At 50.8% G+C, this 19,040-nt stretch overlaps 4 protein-coding genes and 2 non-coding genes across 13 annotated transcripts in view; 5 read left to right on the top strand and 1 right to left on the bottom strand.

The window, feature by feature from the left end:
• Positions 1 to 758: 758 nt before the first annotated feature.
• Positions 759 to 7,969, top strand: LOC136936782 (elongation factor 2b). 2 transcript variants are annotated; one of them, XM_067230414.1, is made up of 13 exons: positions 759 to 843; positions 1,593 to 1,807; positions 2,177 to 2,358; positions 2,568 to 2,779; positions 3,292 to 3,470; positions 3,585 to 3,690; positions 3,920 to 4,172; positions 4,307 to 4,502; positions 4,616 to 4,982; positions 5,345 to 5,698; positions 5,932 to 6,114; positions 6,274 to 6,406; positions 7,275 to 7,969. In XM_067230414.1, the coding sequence occupies exons 1-13, from the start codon at positions 841 to 843 to the stop codon at positions 7,466 to 7,468; spliced, it is 2,577 nt and encodes an 858-aa protein (XP_067086515.1). In that variant the 5' UTR covers positions 759 to 840; the 3' UTR covers positions 7,469 to 7,969. The 2 variants fall into 2 exon arrangements, 1 of the variants encoding a protein (XP_067086515.1); XR_010875194.1 differs by lacking the exons at positions 6,274 to 6,406; positions 7,275 to 7,969 and having other exon boundaries at positions 5,345 to 5,813; positions 5,932 to 6,068.
• LOC136937086 (small nucleolar RNA SNORD37) lies at positions 2,917 to 2,984 on the top strand. The gene has a single exon (XR_010875213.1). It is a non-coding gene; the product is annotated as a small nucleolar RNA SNORD37 (small nucleolar RNA).
• LOC136937087 (small nucleolar RNA SNORD37) lies at positions 3,759 to 3,826 on the top strand. The gene has a single exon (XR_010875214.1). It is a non-coding gene; the product is annotated as a small nucleolar RNA SNORD37 (small nucleolar RNA).
• A 181-nt stretch (positions 7,970 to 8,150) lies between the features above and the next one.
• LOC136936805 (BTB/POZ domain-containing protein 2-like) lies at positions 8,151 to 14,230 on the bottom strand. Its single transcript, XM_067230441.1, has 9 exons — positions 13,442 to 14,230; positions 12,958 to 13,077; positions 12,457 to 12,613; positions 12,245 to 12,350; positions 11,676 to 11,873; positions 10,857 to 11,049; positions 10,498 to 10,585; positions 10,096 to 10,242; positions 8,151 to 9,655 (listed from the first exon to the last, which is right to left on the bottom strand). Exons 1-9 carry the CDS (start codon positions 14,032 to 14,034, stop codon positions 9,494 to 9,496), a joined length of 1,764 nt encoding a protein of 587 aa, XP_067086542.1. The 5' UTR covers positions 14,035 to 14,230; the 3' UTR covers positions 8,151 to 9,493.
• Positions 13,880 to 17,568, top strand: hmg20b (high mobility group 20B). 7 transcript variants are annotated; one of them, XM_067230446.1, is made up of 9 exons: positions 13,880 to 14,012; positions 14,912 to 15,024; positions 15,217 to 15,420; positions 15,717 to 15,837; positions 15,929 to 15,981; positions 16,165 to 16,231; positions 16,515 to 16,730; positions 16,838 to 16,970; positions 17,141 to 17,568. In XM_067230446.1, the coding sequence occupies exons 2-9, from the start codon at positions 14,947 to 14,949 to the stop codon at positions 17,151 to 17,153; spliced, it is 885 nt and encodes a 294-aa protein (XP_067086547.1). In that variant the 5' UTR covers positions 13,880 to 14,012; positions 14,912 to 14,946; the 3' UTR covers positions 17,154 to 17,568. The 7 variants fall into 7 exon arrangements, with proteins under 7 accessions (XP_067086547.1, XP_067086544.1, XP_067086543.1 ...); XM_067230443.1 differs by having other exon boundaries at positions 15,199 to 15,420; XM_067230442.1 differs by lacking the exon at positions 13,880 to 14,012 and adding an exon at positions 14,391 to 14,508 and having other exon boundaries at positions 15,199 to 15,420.
• An 885-nt stretch (positions 17,569 to 18,453) lies between these two features.
• The window catches only part of unc13a (unc-13 homolog A (C. elegans)), a 28,310-nt gene continuing 27,723 nt past the window's right edge, over positions 18,454 to 19,040 (top strand). Inside the window, exon 1 of the mRNA XM_067230357.1 lies at positions 18,454 to 18,475. Coding sequence (XP_067086458.1) covers positions 18,454 to 18,475 — 22 coding nt within the window. The remainder of the gene's footprint in view (positions 18,476 to 19,040) is intronic.

Here is a 19,040-nt window from a genome sequence, read left to right as displayed (position 1 = left end):
TTTTTGAACAGTAAAAATGTACGTTAATTTGCATGAAAAGGTAGGCCATTTTCAATTCAAATCAAACTTTATTTACAAACTCAAGGTTCACAGATACAGACCAAGAGCACACGTAATATTACATAAAAACACAAAGGATCACGCTTTAAAATAAGAATATACGTCAATGTCTTGCAAGGAGACAGCTGTAGGCTACCAATGCCTCCACAGCTGAGATTGTCAGCGTGTAGCGCTAAACCCATTAAAACCAAGATGACTACCACAGCTAATTATTGGCATCAGCTGCGATAAAATTTAAGTTGGAGTCGGAACGAAAATACCATCAGAACTATAGTTCTCCAGGAACCTCGACTATAAGTATCGATTTTCCCCCCACAACATTGGTTACTAATATCATCACTATCATTATGGAGAAGAATTACAGGACAGTTATGGATCAGAACTGTCGAGTTATTTCAAATAAATAAAAACATGTAGTGCCTGAAAAATGATTGTCTTTCTGATAAGGCCTAACACGACTAAAGTTTGCACTTGTCTTCTTACCTTGTTCACCTCCATCTCTACACATATTTATGAGGGTGTTTTTGTGTTAACATACTATCTATATCATGGCCTTTCTTCAATCTTATGTTAAACTTTGACCACAGCAATGAACTTATCTGGCTTTTGCCTTCCTCCAAAAGAAGTGTTGTTACGCGCATGAGCACGCCTCCGCTTTAAAAACGTGCCTCGTGACGTCAACTTTCTCTTCTCTCCCAGTGCCCCGTGAGATGGTGGTATTGGGCGGTGTTAAAATCCAGTTTCCCTCTCCTTAAAGAAAATCTACAACCATCCGTCAAAATGGTGAGTTGTAGGAATATTTTTATATGTCTAAAATGTGCTAGATATACACAGTGAGTCAGATGATCAAGTCTTTTTATTTTTTTTGGCGTTGACACCCTTAAACATGGCACCGGAAGACAGATTGCGCGTTCACCAAAAGTTGATGGACAGTTCTATTTTATGCAGTTAAATAGCTTGCTTGCAAGACGTAAAATACGAGGATCTAACGTTTCCTTGAAATGACATGTAATTCTGTTAACGCTTTGGCAAGCATTCCATTAACTAACGCTACAGAAAAGGTGCCTAACAGCGGTTTTTGCTACATATGCTAACGTCAGCTGCGGGAAACGTTCACGAGCCAGTCATTACATCAGCTACTGCAGTTATATTATCTGTAGAGCTGATCATGCCTCGATGCCGGTTAAACCGGAAACGTAAACGTAGCTTTACTAGCACTGTTGGGCGGGTGATTGGTTTGCTAACAGAAAAGTAACAAACCAACAGAGACAATGGACGTAAGGCCAAACCGGCATTTCGCTAGGCTAGGTAGTTGGCTGTGATTGTCATGCCCGTATACACGTGGACACGTCAGCTACCCATGATGCGTAAACAATAGACAGCGCGGCTGCTGATTTTAGAAACATAAGAGTTGCTGCTTTCAGCGTTAGCCTTGTGTGACCATCTAATCACATTAGCATGCCAAAACTGATAAATAATTTAAATTAGCTGAATTATGGCTTATACAGTTCGCTCAACCCCTCCCTCCCCAGGTGAACTTTACCGTAGACCAGATCCGTGAGATCATGGACAAGAAGTCCAACATCCGAAACATGTCCGTGATTGCGCACGTTGACCATGGCAAATCCACCCTGACGGACTCGCTGGTGTCCAAGGCCGGTATCATCGCTGGTGCCCGCGCAGGGGAGACCCGTTTTACCGACACGCGAAAGGATGAACAGGAGCGCTGCATCACCATCAAGTCCACGTGAGTGTCTGTCCCCCTCCACCAGTCACGTGATAGCAGATGACCAGATAGCATGTCTTCCCTCTGGTCACCCATGAGTACATTATACAATAAACTGCCCTCCCCTCTTTGTCCCGCTCTCTTGTTCTCAGTGACCTCACCCCCTCTCTGACCCCCCCCTCTCGCTCTCTCTCTCTGTCTGCTCCACCCACTGACCCTGTTCCCTTTCTCACTGTGACCCCTTCTCTCTCTCTCCCTCTCGGACAGCCTCTTTCTCTGTATTTGCCCCCCCCCCCTCTCTGACCTTGTCCCCCCTCTCTCTCCTCCCTCTCTGACCCTGTCCCCCCTCTCTCCTCCCTCCCTCTCTGACCTCTGCGTTCTCCCCTGCAGGGCCATCTCCATGTACTACGAGCTGAGCGAGAACGACTTGGCCTTCATCAAGCAGTGCAAAGACGGCTCCGGCTTCCTCATCAACCTGATCGACTCGCCCGGACACGTGGACTTCTCCTCCGAGGTCACCGCCGCGCTCCGCGTCACGGACGGGGCCCTCGTGGTCGTCGACTGCGTGTCTGGTGAGCCGTCTGACCTCGGTGATCGAATATCACCAGTAACTTCGCATATCAACATTTTCATTATTTTCATGTAGCTTGTTAAAGTCTTATTTTGTCACGTGGTTCCACAGGGGGTTAACGGTTCCCCTCCCCACGTCTCATCCTCTTTCTCCTCATCTCCCTCCTTGCCCTTCCTCACCTGCTCGCCTTATGTCTATCCCCCCCCCCAGGCGTGTGTGTTCAGACGGAGACTGTCCTCCGCCAGGCCATCGCCGAGCGCATCAAGCCCGTCCTGATGATGAACAAGATGGACCGCGCCCTGCTGGAGCTGCAGCTGGAGCCCGACGCGCTCTTCCAGACCTTCCAGCGCATCGTGGAGAACGTCAACGTCATCATCTGCACCTACGGCGAGGACGAGGGGGGCCCCATGGGGAACATCATGGTGGGTGTGCCGAGACACGCCCTCCTCCCTGAGGGGGCGGGGCTTGCAAACGGATGTGTTTTAAAGGATGTTGCATCTCCTTAACTATATACGTATTAGAATCGCACAACTATTCCTTATGTCTGGAGTGCCTGCATCTGAATGATGACTCAAACATTCTTCACTTTGACCTGACTGTCTAGTGATGATAACCTTCTGTCTGACCAGGCATATGGCATAGTAACTCCTAATTTACACACACACCTTGTCAGTATACACATTTTTCACCCTTCACACACATGCGCGTTCACACTGCCCACCCTTCACACATCCCACCTGTACATATACATGCACACACTGTAAATACACACACATAACAACACATCATTTGCTGCATCACATGAACCCATATTCGACCTTAGGTCTGTAATCCAAACCTGGATTAAGCTTAATCTAACATCATCCGATGATGATGAGCAGCATCATCGACGTTGATTCTGATTGGATACCTCTCTCTCTCCTGTGTGTCCCAGATCGACCCGAAGATCGGCACGGTGGGGTTTGGCTCGGGCCTGCATGGCTGGGCCTTCACCCTGAAGCAGTTTGCGGAGATGTACGTCACCAAGTTCTCCGCCAAGGGAGATGCTCAGCTGGGGCCCGATGAGCGCTGCAAGAAGGTGGAGGACATGATGAAGAAACTGTGGGGAGACAGGTGAGGCAGACGGGGGAGACAGGTGAGGCAGACAGGAAGTGAAGGCTTTGACCCCAAAAATGACGTGGGTCATTGGCGCGTTCTGATTGGTCCTCTGCCCCCTCTCCCCCTCAGGTACTTTGACCCGGCCACTGGGAAGTTCAGTAAGACTGCCACCAGCCCAGACGGCAAGAAGTTGCCCCGGACCTTCGCCCAGCTCGTCCTGGACCCCATCTTTAAGGTGAGCTTCTCCTAGGCTGGGCCCGACACACCTGGGCTGAAATGGGACTGATTTACCTGAGCTGTGCCCTAAATGATGAATGAAACATTCTTCACTTTGACCTGACTGTCTAGTGATGACTACCTCATGTCTGACTGCGCTTGCACGCCCCTCGTTCGCCCCCCCCAGGTCAACCTCGCACACATTTCAATCCTCCACACACACGACTCAACCCCTCTCCCCCCCCCAGGTGTTTGACGCCGTCATGAACTTCAAGAAGGAGGATACAGCCAAGCTGATAGAGAAGCTGGACATCAAGCTGGATTCCGAGGACAAGGAGAAGGAGGGCAAGCCCCTGCTGAAGGCCGTGATGAGGAGGTGGCTGCCCGCCGGAGAGGCCCTGCTGCAGATGATCACCATCCACCTGCCTTCCCCCGTCACCGCCCAGAAGTACCGCTGTGAGCTGCTGTACGAGGGCCCCGGGGACGACGAGGCCGCCATGGGTGAGGCACACACACCATACCCCCCCCACACACACACACACACACGCATGCCGTAGATACACCATTTATTTGACTTCTAGGTCTCCACACCACACGTCGCTCACTCTCTCCCTGCCCCTCCATGACTGTGTCAGGTATCAAGAACTGTGACCCCAAGGCCCCCTTGATGATGTACATCTCCAAGATGGTGCCCACCACAGACAAGGGCCGCTTCTACGCCTTCGGCCGCGTCTTCTCCGGGTGCGTCTCCACGGGCCTCAAGGTCCGCATCATGGGGCCCAACTTCGCCCCGGGCAAGAAGGAAGACCTCTACGTCAAACCCATCCAGAGGTAAAACACACACACACGCGTAGATACACTCACACTTCAAACCCACCCAGAGGTAAAACACACACACCTCAAACCCATCCAGAAATCGGGTATCTTCAATCCACTCCCTCCAGGACCATCCTGATGATGGGCCGCTACGTGGAGCCCATCGAGGACGTCCCCTGTGGCAACATCGTGGGGCTGGTGGGCGTGGACCAGTTCCTGGTGAAGACGGGCACCATCACCACCTTCGAGCAGGCCCACAACATGAGGGTGATGAAGTTCAGCGTGAGCCCCGTGGTCAGGGTGGCGGTGGAGGCCAAGAACCCGGCCGACCTGCCCAAGCTGGTGGAGGGCCTGAAGCGCCTGTCCAAGTCCGACCCCATGGTGCAGTGCATCATCGAGGAGTCTGGGGAGCACATCATCGCTGGCGCCGGGGAGCTGCACCTGGAGATCTGCCTGAAGGACCTGGAGGAAGATCATGCCTGTATTCCTCTGAAGGTGAGAGGGATAGGAGGATGGGGGGGGGAGACTGCTGTATCCGGTGCTCTGTCTGAAGTATTATGCTTGTATTCAGATTCAGTCAGGTGGCTGAGCGGTGAGGGAATCGGGCTCGTAATCTGAAGGTTGCCAGTTCGATTCCCGGCCATGCCAAATGACGTTGTGTCCTTGGGCAAGGCACTTCACCCTACTTGCCTCGGGGGGAATGTCCCTGTACTTACTGTAAGTCGCTCTGGATAAGAGCGTCTGCTAAATGACCACATGTAAATGTATTCCTCTGAAGAAAGAGAGATGGTTGGGAGGGGAACTACTAAACTGTACCTCCAGCGATTGACTGCCCCCCTCTCTCTGCCCCCCTCCAGAAATCCGACCCTGTGGTGTCGTACAGGGAGACGGTGAGCGAGGAGTCCAGCCAGATGTGCCTCTCCAAGTCTCCCAACAAGCACAACCGCCTCTTCATGAAGGCCCGCCCCTTCCCGGAGGGCCTCGCGGAGGACATCGAGAAGGGCGACGTGTCCCCGCGCCAAGAGTTCAAGACCCGGGCCCGCTTCCTCACGGAGAAGTACGAGTGGGACGCGTCCGAGGCCCGCAAGATCTGGTGCTTCGGCCCGGACGGCACCGGGCCCAACCTGATGATGGACGTGACCAAGGGGGTGCAGTACCTGAACGAGATCAAGGACAGCGTTGTGGCTGGGTTCCAGTGGGCCACCAAGGAGGTGAGGGGAGGGAGCAGGGGTCAGGGGTGAGGCAGTACCGTGAACGGGATCAACGATGGTGTGATTGGCTGGGCTCCTGTGGCGGGTAGGGAGGCAGGAAGGGGGAGTGGAGGAGGTAAGCGGTGAGGGAGGGGAAAAGTTTTGAGATGGAGAAAGTGGTGCTTGACTCGTAGAGGAAGCGGGAGACGAACGTCAACCGAATCAAGCGTACGCCCTCCCCCGTGTGTCCACAGGGTGCTCTGTGCGAGGAGAACATGAGGGCCGTTCGTTTCGATCTCCACGACGTGGCGCTGCACACGGACGCCATTCACCGCGGCGGCGGGCAGATCATCCCCACGGCGCGGCGCGTCCTCTACGCCTGCCAGCTCACCGCTCAGCCTCGACTCATGGAGCCAGTCTACCTGGTGGAGATCCAGGTACGGTGTGTGTGTGTGGGGAGGTTCTAGGTCTATGAACTAACACACTAAGAGGCAGCTGTACTGTCTCATCGCTCCCTCTCTGAATGGCTATCCTGTTTCCAAGTCCTGAGGTCATTCACAATATTGACCCTTGACCTTCCCCCCCTCCCCCCCTAGTGTCCTGAGCAGGTGGTTGGAGGGATTTACGGCGTGCTCAACAGGAAGAGGGGCCACGTGTTCGAGGAGTCCCACATCATGGGAACCCCCATGTTCGTGGTCAAGGCCTACCTGCCTGTCAACGAGTCCTTCGGTGAGTCCACACGCACACCTTCTACCCTCCCACAAAGTCTGTAGTTTGCCAATGTGTTAGTGCGAAGCTGGCCCCATAAGCAATTCACTTCCTGAAAACATGGGTAATCGGCCTGTATCATAAATTGATCAGAATCAGATTTCTTTTTTTATCGCCAATTAAGTGTTCACAAACAAGGAATTTACTTTGGTGGGCAGGTGCATACTAGCCTGGTCCTAACCAGATCCTCGTACATACCCAAACCCCGTGGGGAGGAGGGCCACAACATCATGACCACCAACAAAACTCAGCAACGATTGTTCTTGCTCCGCCTTTAACTTATGGATATTTGGCAGCATTGCCACACCTGCAGAATAGCTTTGCTCGCATCTTTCTCCGCCGCCATTACTGAACTACAACTCAAACTAGTGCACGACATCAACGTCATCGTTCTCAGCCACTCCCTCTGTTCGCTGATTGGACCTACACAATTTTTTTTTTTCTGAAAACCGACTGATGCACTAAAATCCCAGACCTAGTACAGAAGCAAAATCCAAATTGAGCGGAAGTACGTAGGAGGGCAGAGCCAGGCTAGGTGCATACAGTAAACAAATTGAATCTTGGTGTGTGTGTGTGTGTGTGTGTGTGTGTGTGGTATCCTTAAATATACAATATAAAATGTTAATGTAGAAAAATGTACAACAAAATACTGACAGAACTGCAATATAAAACTAAAATGGTGAGTGCAGTAGGGCTGTATGTTGTTACCTGGTTAGCTCACTAGCAGCCTCAAACTCAGTTTTTTGTCAGTTGATCAGTGATTTGTTAAATGTGATGTCTGAACGTGTTCTCCTTCCTCTCCCTCCTCTGTGTTCCCCGTGTCCCTCAGGCTTCACCGCTGACCTTCGCTCCAACACGGGAGGCCAGGCGTTCCCCCAGTGTGTGTTTGACCACTGGCAGATCCTGCAGGGAGACCCCTCGGAGCCTTCCTCCAAACCCGCGCAGGTCGTTACTGACACCCGCAAACGCAAGGGCTTGAAAGAGGGCATCCCAGCTCTCGACAACTACCTGGACAAGCTGTAGAAGAACCACGCCTGTCCCCCTCTCCCTCCTCCAATCACCTGGCTCCGGCTTCCCCTCACCAATCACGACGCTCCAAGACATGGCCCAGGATAGAACAGTGGGGACCAAATAACATTTCACAAGTACAAGATGGAACAAAGAGGCCTTGGGGGGGAAAAAACTAAAAATGACATTGAAATTAAGCGATTTTAAGAAACAATTACATGTAATGTATTTTTTAAATTGTGGGAACAAGTGCTTGAAATGTAGACCAATAGGACACCATAACTAAAGTGTTAAAGTAAATATTACGTGTGAGGTGAACAAAGTATGATTGATAAACTTAAATTGATAAGTTTGGGAACAAGTACGCAACATTTTTAAATTGGGAACAATGACAGGAAGTGCGTAAAACATCTTGTGTTGAAGGAACAGATGGTTTTGGGTTGTCATGTTTGGGGTGTTGAAGGATAATAAACCATGACATGGAGGCTAAGCTCTCTTCACATTCCACATGCTAAAGTTGTCTCGTGTCCAGGTGCACAAACCACGTTGATATCATTGGCTATATGTGTCCACCTCTGCATTGTGTGTGTGTGTATAGAGTAATCACGGTGAACAAATGTGTGTACAATCATCTTTGCATGCTTGTCACACTGAAGGGTGCAGAAACCTCACACACACACTTAACATCATTGAGCCATTTATTTACAATGGACATATAAGCCAGAGTGGGGTCACTATAGACAGAATCATAGCTTGACACGTCAAACAGTTGTGTTGTACCTTGACAGAAATAACACCAGCTTAGACAATCAACAGATCCATTGAACTTGATCCCTAAAGGACAGGTTGTTTGGTAAACATGCAAATAAGTGAATGAATCCCCACCCTGGTCGACCACATTGACCGCTGTGTCAGGTTGTAGTGGTGCTGTTTGATGAACTCATGCGAGCCACTCACCATGTTGGTCTGCGTGAGGTCAAAGTTTAAACTGGGTGGACCATGTGGTCATGGTCAAGGCTCAAACATGGAGGACCATGCGGTCGGTCTGAGTGAGGTCAAAGTTCAAACATGGCTTTCTGATCATACTGACCCGTGTCCCTCGATAAGGAAAGTCTTTATAAAGTGAGTTCCTGCAGTAAGGCTCTCTTCTCTTGCTAATCCATCAGCACCGATATCTTCATATTTATACATTCAATTCGTAGAATTTAATTTAGATGAGAACAAGTTCCTTTCATTATTTATTAAACACAGAAATAGCAAATTTAATATCAGAAACCTTTTTTTTTCTTTTTTTTACTCATTTTGAGCGATTGCCCTCGACCCGCCAAAGTGCATCAGTGCAAATCAAATACGTTGTCTCTATGAGGGTGAGACCGTCTCCTACAGCTCAGCTTGCATTGCTTTTGCAACTCATTTATTTACATATGAATGGATAGGCCTTCTCCACCAGTCTGGGGCAGAACAAGTCCCTAGGACCTGCAGGAACCAGCACCACCTAGAACCAGGAGGCCCTAGAACCAGCAGATCCTAGAACCAGGCCACCCAGAGAGAAGAGGTCCAAACACCAGGCCACAAAGAACCAAGAGACCAAACAACCAGGCCTCCTAGAACCAGAAAACAGAGAACCAGGCGACCAGGAACCAGAGCACGCCACGCAGCTAGAACAAGGCTCCCGCCAGGGGAGCAGTAGGGAGTCAGACTCAGACAGCAGAATGCTGATGTAGTGAGGTGTCATGGCTGCCTGGAGGATGAAGGTGATACAGATGTCTGATGTCGTTTTCTTACACGGCCTGACTCAGCTAAGACCTTTTCTCCAAACTCCCTAAACATGCTGCCTCGCCGCACGGCCTTCTGGGTAATCTCTGATCTAAAGCGACAGGACAGGGTGTGAAGGGCCACCTATCCCGTCATGACTCATCAGAGATCCCCTCAAGGCGGGGCGGAGAGAGAGAGAGAGAACGTTTCCAGAGTATACAGAAGAGCCCCCCTCCTCAGCGATTGGCTGTCTGAGGTGGGGGGCGAGAGGTCGGAGGTCACGGCCTAGGTGTAGAAGATGACCTCCGGGATCTGTCCGTCCTCCACGGACGTGCCGTTGTTGTTCCCCGCCGCGTAGCAGAAGGTGAAGCAGGTCTTGGTGCCGGTGGCAGGAGCTTCGTGGGTCACCTTCCTCATGCCCTTGGTCCCGTAGTGTGAGTCTGGGCCCTGGCCGGGGGAGACGGCATTTAGATGCATCAGATTAAATGATCAAAACTGAGATTTTGCCTCGTTAATCAGTTAATTAAATCGGTTAAATGAATCCGTTTGTGTGTGGAGGGTAGGATAGAGGCTCGGGTTAGAGGCTACAGTTTGAGGCTGAGGTACAGGCTATAGTTGGAGGCTGAGGTAAAGGCTAGGATAGAGGCTAGGATTAGAAACTGAGATGAAAGCTAGGATAGGGGCTGAGGTAGAGGCTAGGGTTAGCGGCTGAGGTACAGGCTAAGGTTAGAGGCTAAGGTATAGGCTAGAGTTAGAAGCTGAGGTGAAAGCTAGGGCAGAGGCTGTGGTAGAGGCTGAGGTACAGGCTAGGATTAGAGGCTAGGGTTAAAAGATGAGGTGAAGGCTAGGGCAGAGGCTACAGTTAGAGGCTGAGGGGAGCGGCCTACCTTGAGCGTGGCGCAGGCGATGTAGTTGACGCTGGGCAGGATCTCAACAGGCTCCTTGAACATCACCCTGAAGGTGTTGGACGAGCCGTCACAGCTGAAGCCTGTGTCGTTCTGGCCCAGCACCGTGTTGCTGTCTGTGTGGATGACCTGCGGGGTCAGGGTTCAGGGGAGGACAGGAAGTGTGGGAGTGAGTGTGTGTGGCTGAGACGCGGTTACTTCTCACTCGGTCTGGTGAACACAGACCCGACACTGACTGACCACTGAAACACTTAGAACTACTCACTTCTGATCCCTGTCGTTATGCCGTACTTTCCGTGAGCGATATTTTGTACTTCGCTTTGGCCGAAAGCTTCTGCTGAGTGAATACAGTGTTTGTGAGATGTGAAGTGTGCTGGGGCTGACCTGGATGTTGACCTGGTAGTCTGTGGGTCCATGTATCGACCCGTACAGGCCGAAACCCACCACAAATATCCTGCGGTTGACCGAGAACCTGGGAAGACAAACACACGAGGCTCCTGCGGTAAACAACATGGACCTGATTGTCTCACCAGATGTGTGTGTGTGTATGAGTATGAGTGTGTGTGTGAGAGAGTGTGTACGTGTGTGTGTGTGTGCGTGATGTGTGTGTACGTGTGTGTGTGCGTGAGAGAGTGTGTACGTGTGTGTGCGTGAGAGAGTGTGTACGTGTGTGTGTGTGTGCGTGAGAGTGTGTACGTGTGTGTGTGCGTGAGAGAGTGTGTACATGTGTGTGTGTGTCTCACCGGATGCGGTCGCTGGTCCCGCTGTACCCCCAGCGACTCTCCACCTGGGCGAAGCGGGTGATGCTGCACTCCTTCCCCCGCAGGCAGCAGCGAGGACGGTCGATGAACTCCACCTGGGGCTTGGGGTTCACCGTGAAGTGCAGGAACAGAGTGACCACCTCCCGGTCGGTCAGGATCCCCGTCTGGGCCGGCCCTGCGGCGGGACACCGGGGTAGAGCGAGACAGAGACAGAGACACAGAGAGAGAGAGACAGACAGACACAGAGACAGAGACAGAGACAGAGACAGAGACAGAGAGACAGAGACAGAGACAGAGACAGAGACAGAGACAGAGACAGAGACAGACAGAGAGAGAGAGAGAGAGAGAGAGAGAGAGAGAGAGAGAGAGAGAGAGAGAGAGAGAGAGAGACATGTTGCAAAGGGCCCGGGCTGGATTCCAAACACAGGTCACTGCGGTAAGGCCTAAACCTACATGGTGCTCACGCTAATCTGGTGAGCTACCATGGCGCCCCCAAAACCATTCAACAATAACACCGTAGTTCCAGGGGCTGGCAATAGGGGTTAGTTAACAGTAGTAAGCCTTACTAATTATGAATATCGTTCATAAGTTAGGTCTCATTAGCACATGTTAATGTAAGTAAACATCTAATAAGGTTAAGCCTCATTACCTATTAACTAATGTGTATCTCATCATACTACAACACAAACCCTGACCCTTACAAGTATCATTACATATATCATGATTTTACACTTATATACTCTTAATAACACACATTAGTGTTAAACACATAGATAGTGAGGCCCTTTTAAGTGGTTGCACCTGCGGCGAACTCCTCGATGGTCATGAGGGGGAAGCGGATGAGCGCCAGGGCCTTGCCCAGGACCTTGCGCTTGTTCTCGGGCGTGGGCTGGAACTGCTGCCTCTGGGTCTCCGCGTCTGCCCAGCGCACCGCCGCCCCAAACAGACGCACCTCCCGCACCCCGAGGGTGTCCCTCTCCAACACGGCCACCAGGGTGTCTGCAGGGAGGCGGGGCGGGGGAGGAAGTGATGTCAGAGTGGATCGGTCGGAAACAGGATGTGTTGAGAGGAAGAATTGATGATTGATCAGACAGACAGGCAGACAGACAGAGACAGGCAGACAGACAGACACAGAGAGAGAGACAGGCAGAAAGACAGAGACAGGCAGACAGAAAGACACAGAGAGAGAGACAGGCAGACAGACAGAAAGAGAGCAACAGGCAGACCGACAGAAAGAGAGCGACAGGCAGACAGACAGAGAGAGAGAGACAGGCAGAGAGAGAGAGACAGGCAGAGAGACAGACAGAGAGAGAGACAGGCAGTGAGACAGACAGAGAGAGAGACAGGCAGAGACAGACAGACAGAAGTACCCAGGTCTATATCGGTGAAGCCCTCTGCAGACAGGGCATCCACAGTGTTCTTGTCAATGTTCTCCAGACAGAGGCTGGCCAGCTGGGGTTCGTCAAACAGCCTGGCCTGCAACACAGCAACAACAACATCACGCGTCGTCAGGCGTTCTGTGTGTGTGTGTGTGTGTGTGTACGCGCGTGTGTCTGTGCGGTGTGTATGTGTGTGAGCTTACTTGTGTGAGCAGCATGAAGGCGTTGTCTGCTCTCAGGTTTTTCTTCAGGAAGTCTACACAGTGGGCCTCCAGTGCCGGTACTGCATACTTCTTAGCTGTGTACAGTGTTGTCATCACTGTCTCCGGGCCGATCTGGACCTCGTCTGAGTATAGGAACCTGGAACAGAACCACGACCACAATCAGAACCACTGTCAATCTCTAAGTAAACACATCCGTGCATTTAGGTGCATGCGCGCACACACACAAACACACACACACAGAGACAAATCAGTTGTGAGTATGAGCATATGCAGATGTACCATACACACACACCCTCCGCTTCTGGCATCGTCATCCACAGGGAGACCATGATGAATGACGCCATTATAATTCACAACAACCCTTCTCCCTTCGGTCAACCCTTCTCCGGCCCCGGTAAAAGCCCCGGAGGAGAGATGAGGACGACATGAGATTAAACGTCGTATGTCAGGCTGAATTCCTCCCGAGATAGATTTGCTTACTTGAGCAAGGCGAGGAAGGCAGCGGGCTCCACGTCAGGCAGTTCTATCTCGGTCGATGTGGTGGCCATGCCGCCATTGAACATGGCATCAAACACTGCGCTACCGACGGCAAGAGCAAATCTAAAACAAAAACAGAGCGAGCGATGGGGTTACGTTTGACTGTACAGTCACCCCGGCGGAATAATAGCAGTTCTTTTTTATAGACGATCACAGTGATGCTCATGCGCACTATCGATCAGACTTGAAACATAAAATATGTTGACCGTAGACTGGGGACTGTAGAGACAACGGTATGAAATAAACGTGTATAAGTCGTTGTGATAACTGTGCAATGCTTTTTACACCCCGATAATGTCAACCTACTTTGAAATATGATGACCTAGACTATCAGGTAGATCTAACAACGTACGTTTCTTTACTCAACAACATTCCCAATCCGCCCGTTTATAGTCACCGTAGGTTAGGCTATATCAGGAATCCTTACCTGTGCGCTGGTATCCGCTGTACTCCCATTCCCTTCCCTACCAGAAAATGCACGTCACTGAGAACCTCGTTGTTAAACAGAAACGCAAACCGTTCTTTCACGGTGTTTTTGGTGGCTTGCCAGTTGTACACCGGCTCCCGGTACACCAGCACTGCGGCGGACGAGGGGCTATTAGGAAGCGTGGAGGAGACGGCAGACTCCGCAGGGGCTGCGGCAGAAGCTGTCATGTTCGTCGCTGTCGCAGACGCTCGCCCTGCGGATGTGGCTGCCCGCGCACCTTGTCCCGCTGTCTGTAGGGTAGTGTGCTGTCTGTTCGGAGAGCTCTCTACTCTCACCTCGGTGCTACCGCCGCGACCTGGGCCCGGTTGAGGGTTTGAGTGTCTCACCGTCCTTGGCGCCCCTCCGGAGGGACCCGCCGAGCCCTCGTTAATTGCGGGCGTGGAATGGGCGTTGTTGCTCGGCTGAGCGTTGCCCAGTGGTCCGGGGCTGGAGAAATTGAGACATGGTGCCCTGCTGTTGCTTTCACCAGCCGCCATCTTGGATGGAGAGTACTGCAGGGTCTGCTGATGGGGTAAACAACCACAGCAGTGCATACCCGGCTACACAAGCGGAATGAGCCGAACCTCACTGTAGCAGCACACGGATGAAGGGGTTTAATGTTAGATGGGGGAAACTATCACACCGCTATTGGCCTCAAATGCTATTTGATTCGTGTGATCATAGTGATTGTGTCTAATATACAGGATTTAATTATTATGCCATTTTGCTTGAACAAACGGTCTCTGCCTGGGCTTGAAAAGCGGTCTATCTTGTCCGATAGTCCATAGCCTATATGACATGTCGTCACAGTTCATAAAATATTACATACGGTTTGGGTAGCGAAGTGATACCATGTAAAACACAACGTTTCACAGTTGCTACGTTGTAACCGTCCTTGGTTGAAGTTACGTGCGGATATTATGGGAGGGGGAGGGGATGGTTAGTACTAGTTATATACGTAGGCATTGCATCAACCAATCAGCAATTAGTAAGTACAGCTTCCTGAAGCTTGGTTGAGCTTCGCGAGGGTGAGTAGCTGTTAATAAAATGTAATGTTTTACGAAGAGGTTAGGGTATATCTCTCATAATAGTGACCGAAATTGCTATCGATGCAAAAAGTAAATGCATACAATAGTGTCCGTTTTAGTTTTTGCAGACACAGCTCGCGGGAATGTTCAACGTTTAATCCATTGTCCGCCTATGTAGCTAGCTAACACACTATGAATCTACATAACTAGCTTTTTTAGATAAACAGCTAGATAGACCGAGGCGACACACAAGGATAAGTGAGATGGTCCGCTGTCCAATTAACACGTTTGGATTGTCCAGCAAGGTCATGTATTCAAGACCCAATAAAGTTGGTAATTACATTTAGTTGGACACTTGACTGACAATGAACTGTTGGTTTGATAAGCTGTTGGTGTGTTTCAGGAGGTAGACAGAGCCGGGATCATAATATCATAATAATGGGAGGAGTGAAGCAGGAGCAGGGCGAGGGTTCCCACCCTCGAGGCCCTCACTCATCTGAGACCCCGCACGAAGAGGCAAGACCCGGGAACACACATGCACACACGCACACACACACATACGCGCACAATCGAACTGAACCTTCACAGAATGCTAACCGATAACGGAACCCCTTATAGAACATGTAACAACAAATCTCTTTTGAACGTCGGATAGAAACATGAATAAAACGTTAACGGAACATCTGACAGTGTTTCGTCTCCGTGCAGCCGGCCAAGAAGAGGGGCTGGCCGAAGGGAAAGAAGAGGAAGAAGGTTCTCCCCAACGGACCCAAAGCCCCGGTCACGGGGTACGTCCGGTTCCTGAACGCACGGCGCGAGCAGATCCGGGCCCAGCACCCAGACCTGCCCTTCCCAGAGATCACCAAGAGGCTGGGCGCAGAGTGGAGCCGCCTCAACCCCACCGACAAACAGGTACCTGCTAGAACACACAGGAACCAGCTAGGACACACAGGAACCAGCTAGAATACACAGGAACCAGTTCAAACACACAGGAACCAGCTAGAACACACAGGAACCAGCTAGGACACACAGGAACCAGCTAGGACACACAGGAACCAGCTAGAATACACAGGAACCAGTTCAAACACACAGGAACCAGCTAGAACACAGGAACCAGCTAGAACACACAGGAGCCATACAGAACACACTGAACCATTTGAAACAGTAACAAGTTAGAACCAGCTGGTCTGAGTATATGTGTGTGTCAGCGCTACCTGGACGAGGCGGAGCGTGAAAAGGTGCAGTATGCCAGAGAGCTGAAGGAGTACCAGCAGAGCGAAGCCTACCAGATCACCACCGCCAAGATCCAAGACAAGAAGGTCAAGAGAGGTGAGGCCTGCAGCTCTCAGACACACACACATCCATATTTTCACATACACAAACACACCCTGTCTGATGTGATTTAATTGGTTGTTTCCAGAGGAGTCTCCCTCAGTCATCATCAACGCTAACAGCTCTGGAGTCTCCAACAAGGTACATCTCTGCTTCCTGTTGTTACCTCTGGGTGTATTAGTATTGCAGTAGTGTTGTCATCCTAACCATCTCCTCAGGTTTCTTCCACGTTTTTCATGGAAGAGTTTTAAGGAGTGTTTCCTTCTTGTTCTTCTTTGAGGCGTTAGGTTGATTACAGTGGCGTGTGTTTGTGGTCTACTTTAGGGCTTGGAGATATCTCCCAGGTTTGATGTACCCATGTTCACCGAGGAGTTCCTGGACCAGAACAAAGGTGAGAGCAGAGACCACTACTGACTACACTACTGTGTGTGTGGACAGCGGGAGGTAGGGGGCATAAGAGAGAGAGACGGTGTGTATGATAAAGAGAGGGTGAGTGTAAGAGGAAGGGAGGGGATGTGGGAGAGAGTGTGTGTGTGTGTACATGGGTAATAGGGGTAAGGGTTTTGTAAGGGCCACTATCAGTTGTTAATCTCTCCCTCCTTTCCTGTACTTGTCTCTCGCTCTCTCTCGCTCTCCTTCACTGTCCCCCTTTTCTCCCTTATTGCCCCCCCCAGCCCGGGAGGCGGAGCTACGGCGCCTGAGGAAGGCCAACGTGGAGTTTGAGGAACAGAACGGCGTCCTGCAGAAGCACATCTCCGACATGTTCGCCGCCAAGGAGCGCCTGGAGGCGGAGCTAGGGCAGGACGAGCTGAGGACGCACGCACTGCAGCGCCACCTGCTGGTCATCAAACACACGCTGGTCAGCAGCCTCAGCTCCATAGCCCTGCCAGGTACACACACATACACACACACAGCCAGGTCTATCACACACACACGTGCTGTACCTTGTGAAGCAGCCGTTGCTGTGTAGTCAAACTGAGTGTATCCCCTCCCCCAGGTACAGGAGAGACGCCCTCGCTGGGGAATCTGGACTCCTATCTGAGTCGCCTCAGTGGGGCGCTAGAGAGCAGCCCTCACGAGCACCGCGCCCTGCTCTCCCAGCTGAGGGACGTGCTGGGCCATCTGGAAAAGTACGCATCCATCCCTCCCTCCATCCTTCCATCTGCACATCTATCCATCCTTCCATACATGTCCACACATCCTTTCGGTGTCTTAACACTTCCTGTCTCTAACGCTTCACTTCCTGTCTCTAACCTTACACTTCCTGTCGCTGACACTTCTTGTCTCTTCTCGTTCCCAGTGAGAAGCTGTGAGAAGGCAGCCCTGAAGGTGAGGTCAAAGTTGACGACCCTGACGATGACCCCAGGATAACCCCACAATCCTTGTATAGTGTTCAGACTGTTCCTCACAGACATGCATGTACAGAACCAGACACTTTTGCCCGGTTCTACTCCAGTCTGTCGGGAGAACTGCTCTAGTTGACAGAACCCTGGCTGTCCGTGGAGGAGTTTCTGATTGGTGGCGAGAGGTAGCTTGGGTGCTACAGTGACCAATCATCTTTACAGTAACTGACCACAGCCCCTCTGGGTTTGTGTATCATTTCCTTGGAGCAGTGTGTGTTGGGGGCGTGTCTTAAATGTTTGTGTTAATTTTCTCAAAACAGGAATATGCATTTGATGATGTTTTTTTGTAATGTTTGTGTTCATTAAAAGTGAATGGTGATTTGTCTGATGTTGTTGTTGCCAGTAAGTTCCAAGTCTGCAATGTCAAATACGGTTGGTTTCCGCCCCTGTCCCCCGTCCCCCCTGCTCAGACGGCTTTCATTTCCCTCTCCAACTGTCCTATCAATAAATCAAGCTGACAAAGTCCCCAAATAGATCTACAAAAATGTCATATTACAGTCGTCCACCAGAGGGCGATGGTTGTCCACGTCGTTTCCTAACCTTATAATATAGCCTACCATACACGCCCTATACTAGTAGAATAAAATAGTGAAAGCAGTTTGTTAGAATTAATCGAAACGTTCGAGAAAAGCTTATATCAAAGTTTTGAAGTTAATTGATCCACTTCACCCTATTCCATTAGTGTACGGTCGTGGCCGTATAGTTGCTGGCCGCAATTAAGCTACCTAGTTATGTACAGTGCTGATTATGACAGGGCACCGACAGGTCATGGCCCTCGTGGAGAGCAAGGCTTCTCAATCAGGTGTTCATGAGCGTCGTGATTCCAATCCCCTCATCACCGTTCTGACGTCACTTTCGGTATCAGTCCACACAGATGTGATGCTGGAAAAACATGGCTGAGCGTCGGGAAGCGGAGAGCTGAAAAGACCCGGGGAATACCGACACACCGCGAGCCACACACGGGGTAAAACGGATGAAGTGTGGAGGAACAAAACATTCCAACTCTGAAATTCCACGTCTACGTTTTTACCGTTTTTTTACGGTTAATATTAACGGTGACATGTGATAAGAGCCGCGGCGGAGATTTCTCCTCCATTCATTCATCCATCTACACACGGGCGGCGGACACCGAGGACCGCTCCCCAAGTAAGAAAAAGCCAGCCCGGTTGGAAGCCAGCAGGGAAACGTTCACCAAAGCGGCGTTTGAGAGATGTCATTGCTGTGTGTCGGAGGTAAGTGACGGGGACCGTGGACCACTAAAGTGGCTGACATCTAGGCGCGACTTGCAGATAAACACCTACTGATAACCCCACCGTTACCAGTTGCTCGCTTCCCTGCCCGAAGTCTCCCAGTATTCACCCTTTAAACTTCTAGTTGCTTCTACAATCTTATGATTTCATAATGATATGAAGGCAGGCGTGACAGTCTTCAGAAGCGGCGACCGCTTGTCTAAACGCGTACAGTGGTATACTGCTTAACTCCCCGAGCTTTAGTTAAATGGCCGTATTGAGCGGTTTATTTATATAATGATGTCGAATTCTCGCTTTTCAGAGGGTCTCTGAAGGCCAAACTCTGTTTGTTACGTTTTAAGACGGTAAATACTTGACAACCACGCGTGGAGCAGCTATTGATTAGGTCTCTGGTTTGCCGAGTGGTTGTATGGACAGTTCTTTTGCGCGCTACACAACATTCGGTGTCCCCGCTCCCATGTTGTGTATGGGATACACGCGCTTGCGCACACACACTCACACAGATATAGTGTATTTATGTGTGTAGGAGGAGGGGGTATTTGGCCTC

The sequence above is a fragment of the Osmerus mordax genome, chromosome 27, assembly GCF_038355195.1.
Source record: "Osmerus mordax isolate fOsmMor3 chromosome 27, fOsmMor3.pri, whole genome shotgun sequence".
NCBI lineage: Eukaryota > Metazoa > Chordata > Actinopteri > Osmeriformes > Osmeridae > Osmerus > Osmerus mordax.
Note: the sequence above shows the minus strand (reverse complement) of the source record. Positions and strands in the feature narration are given on the sequence as shown.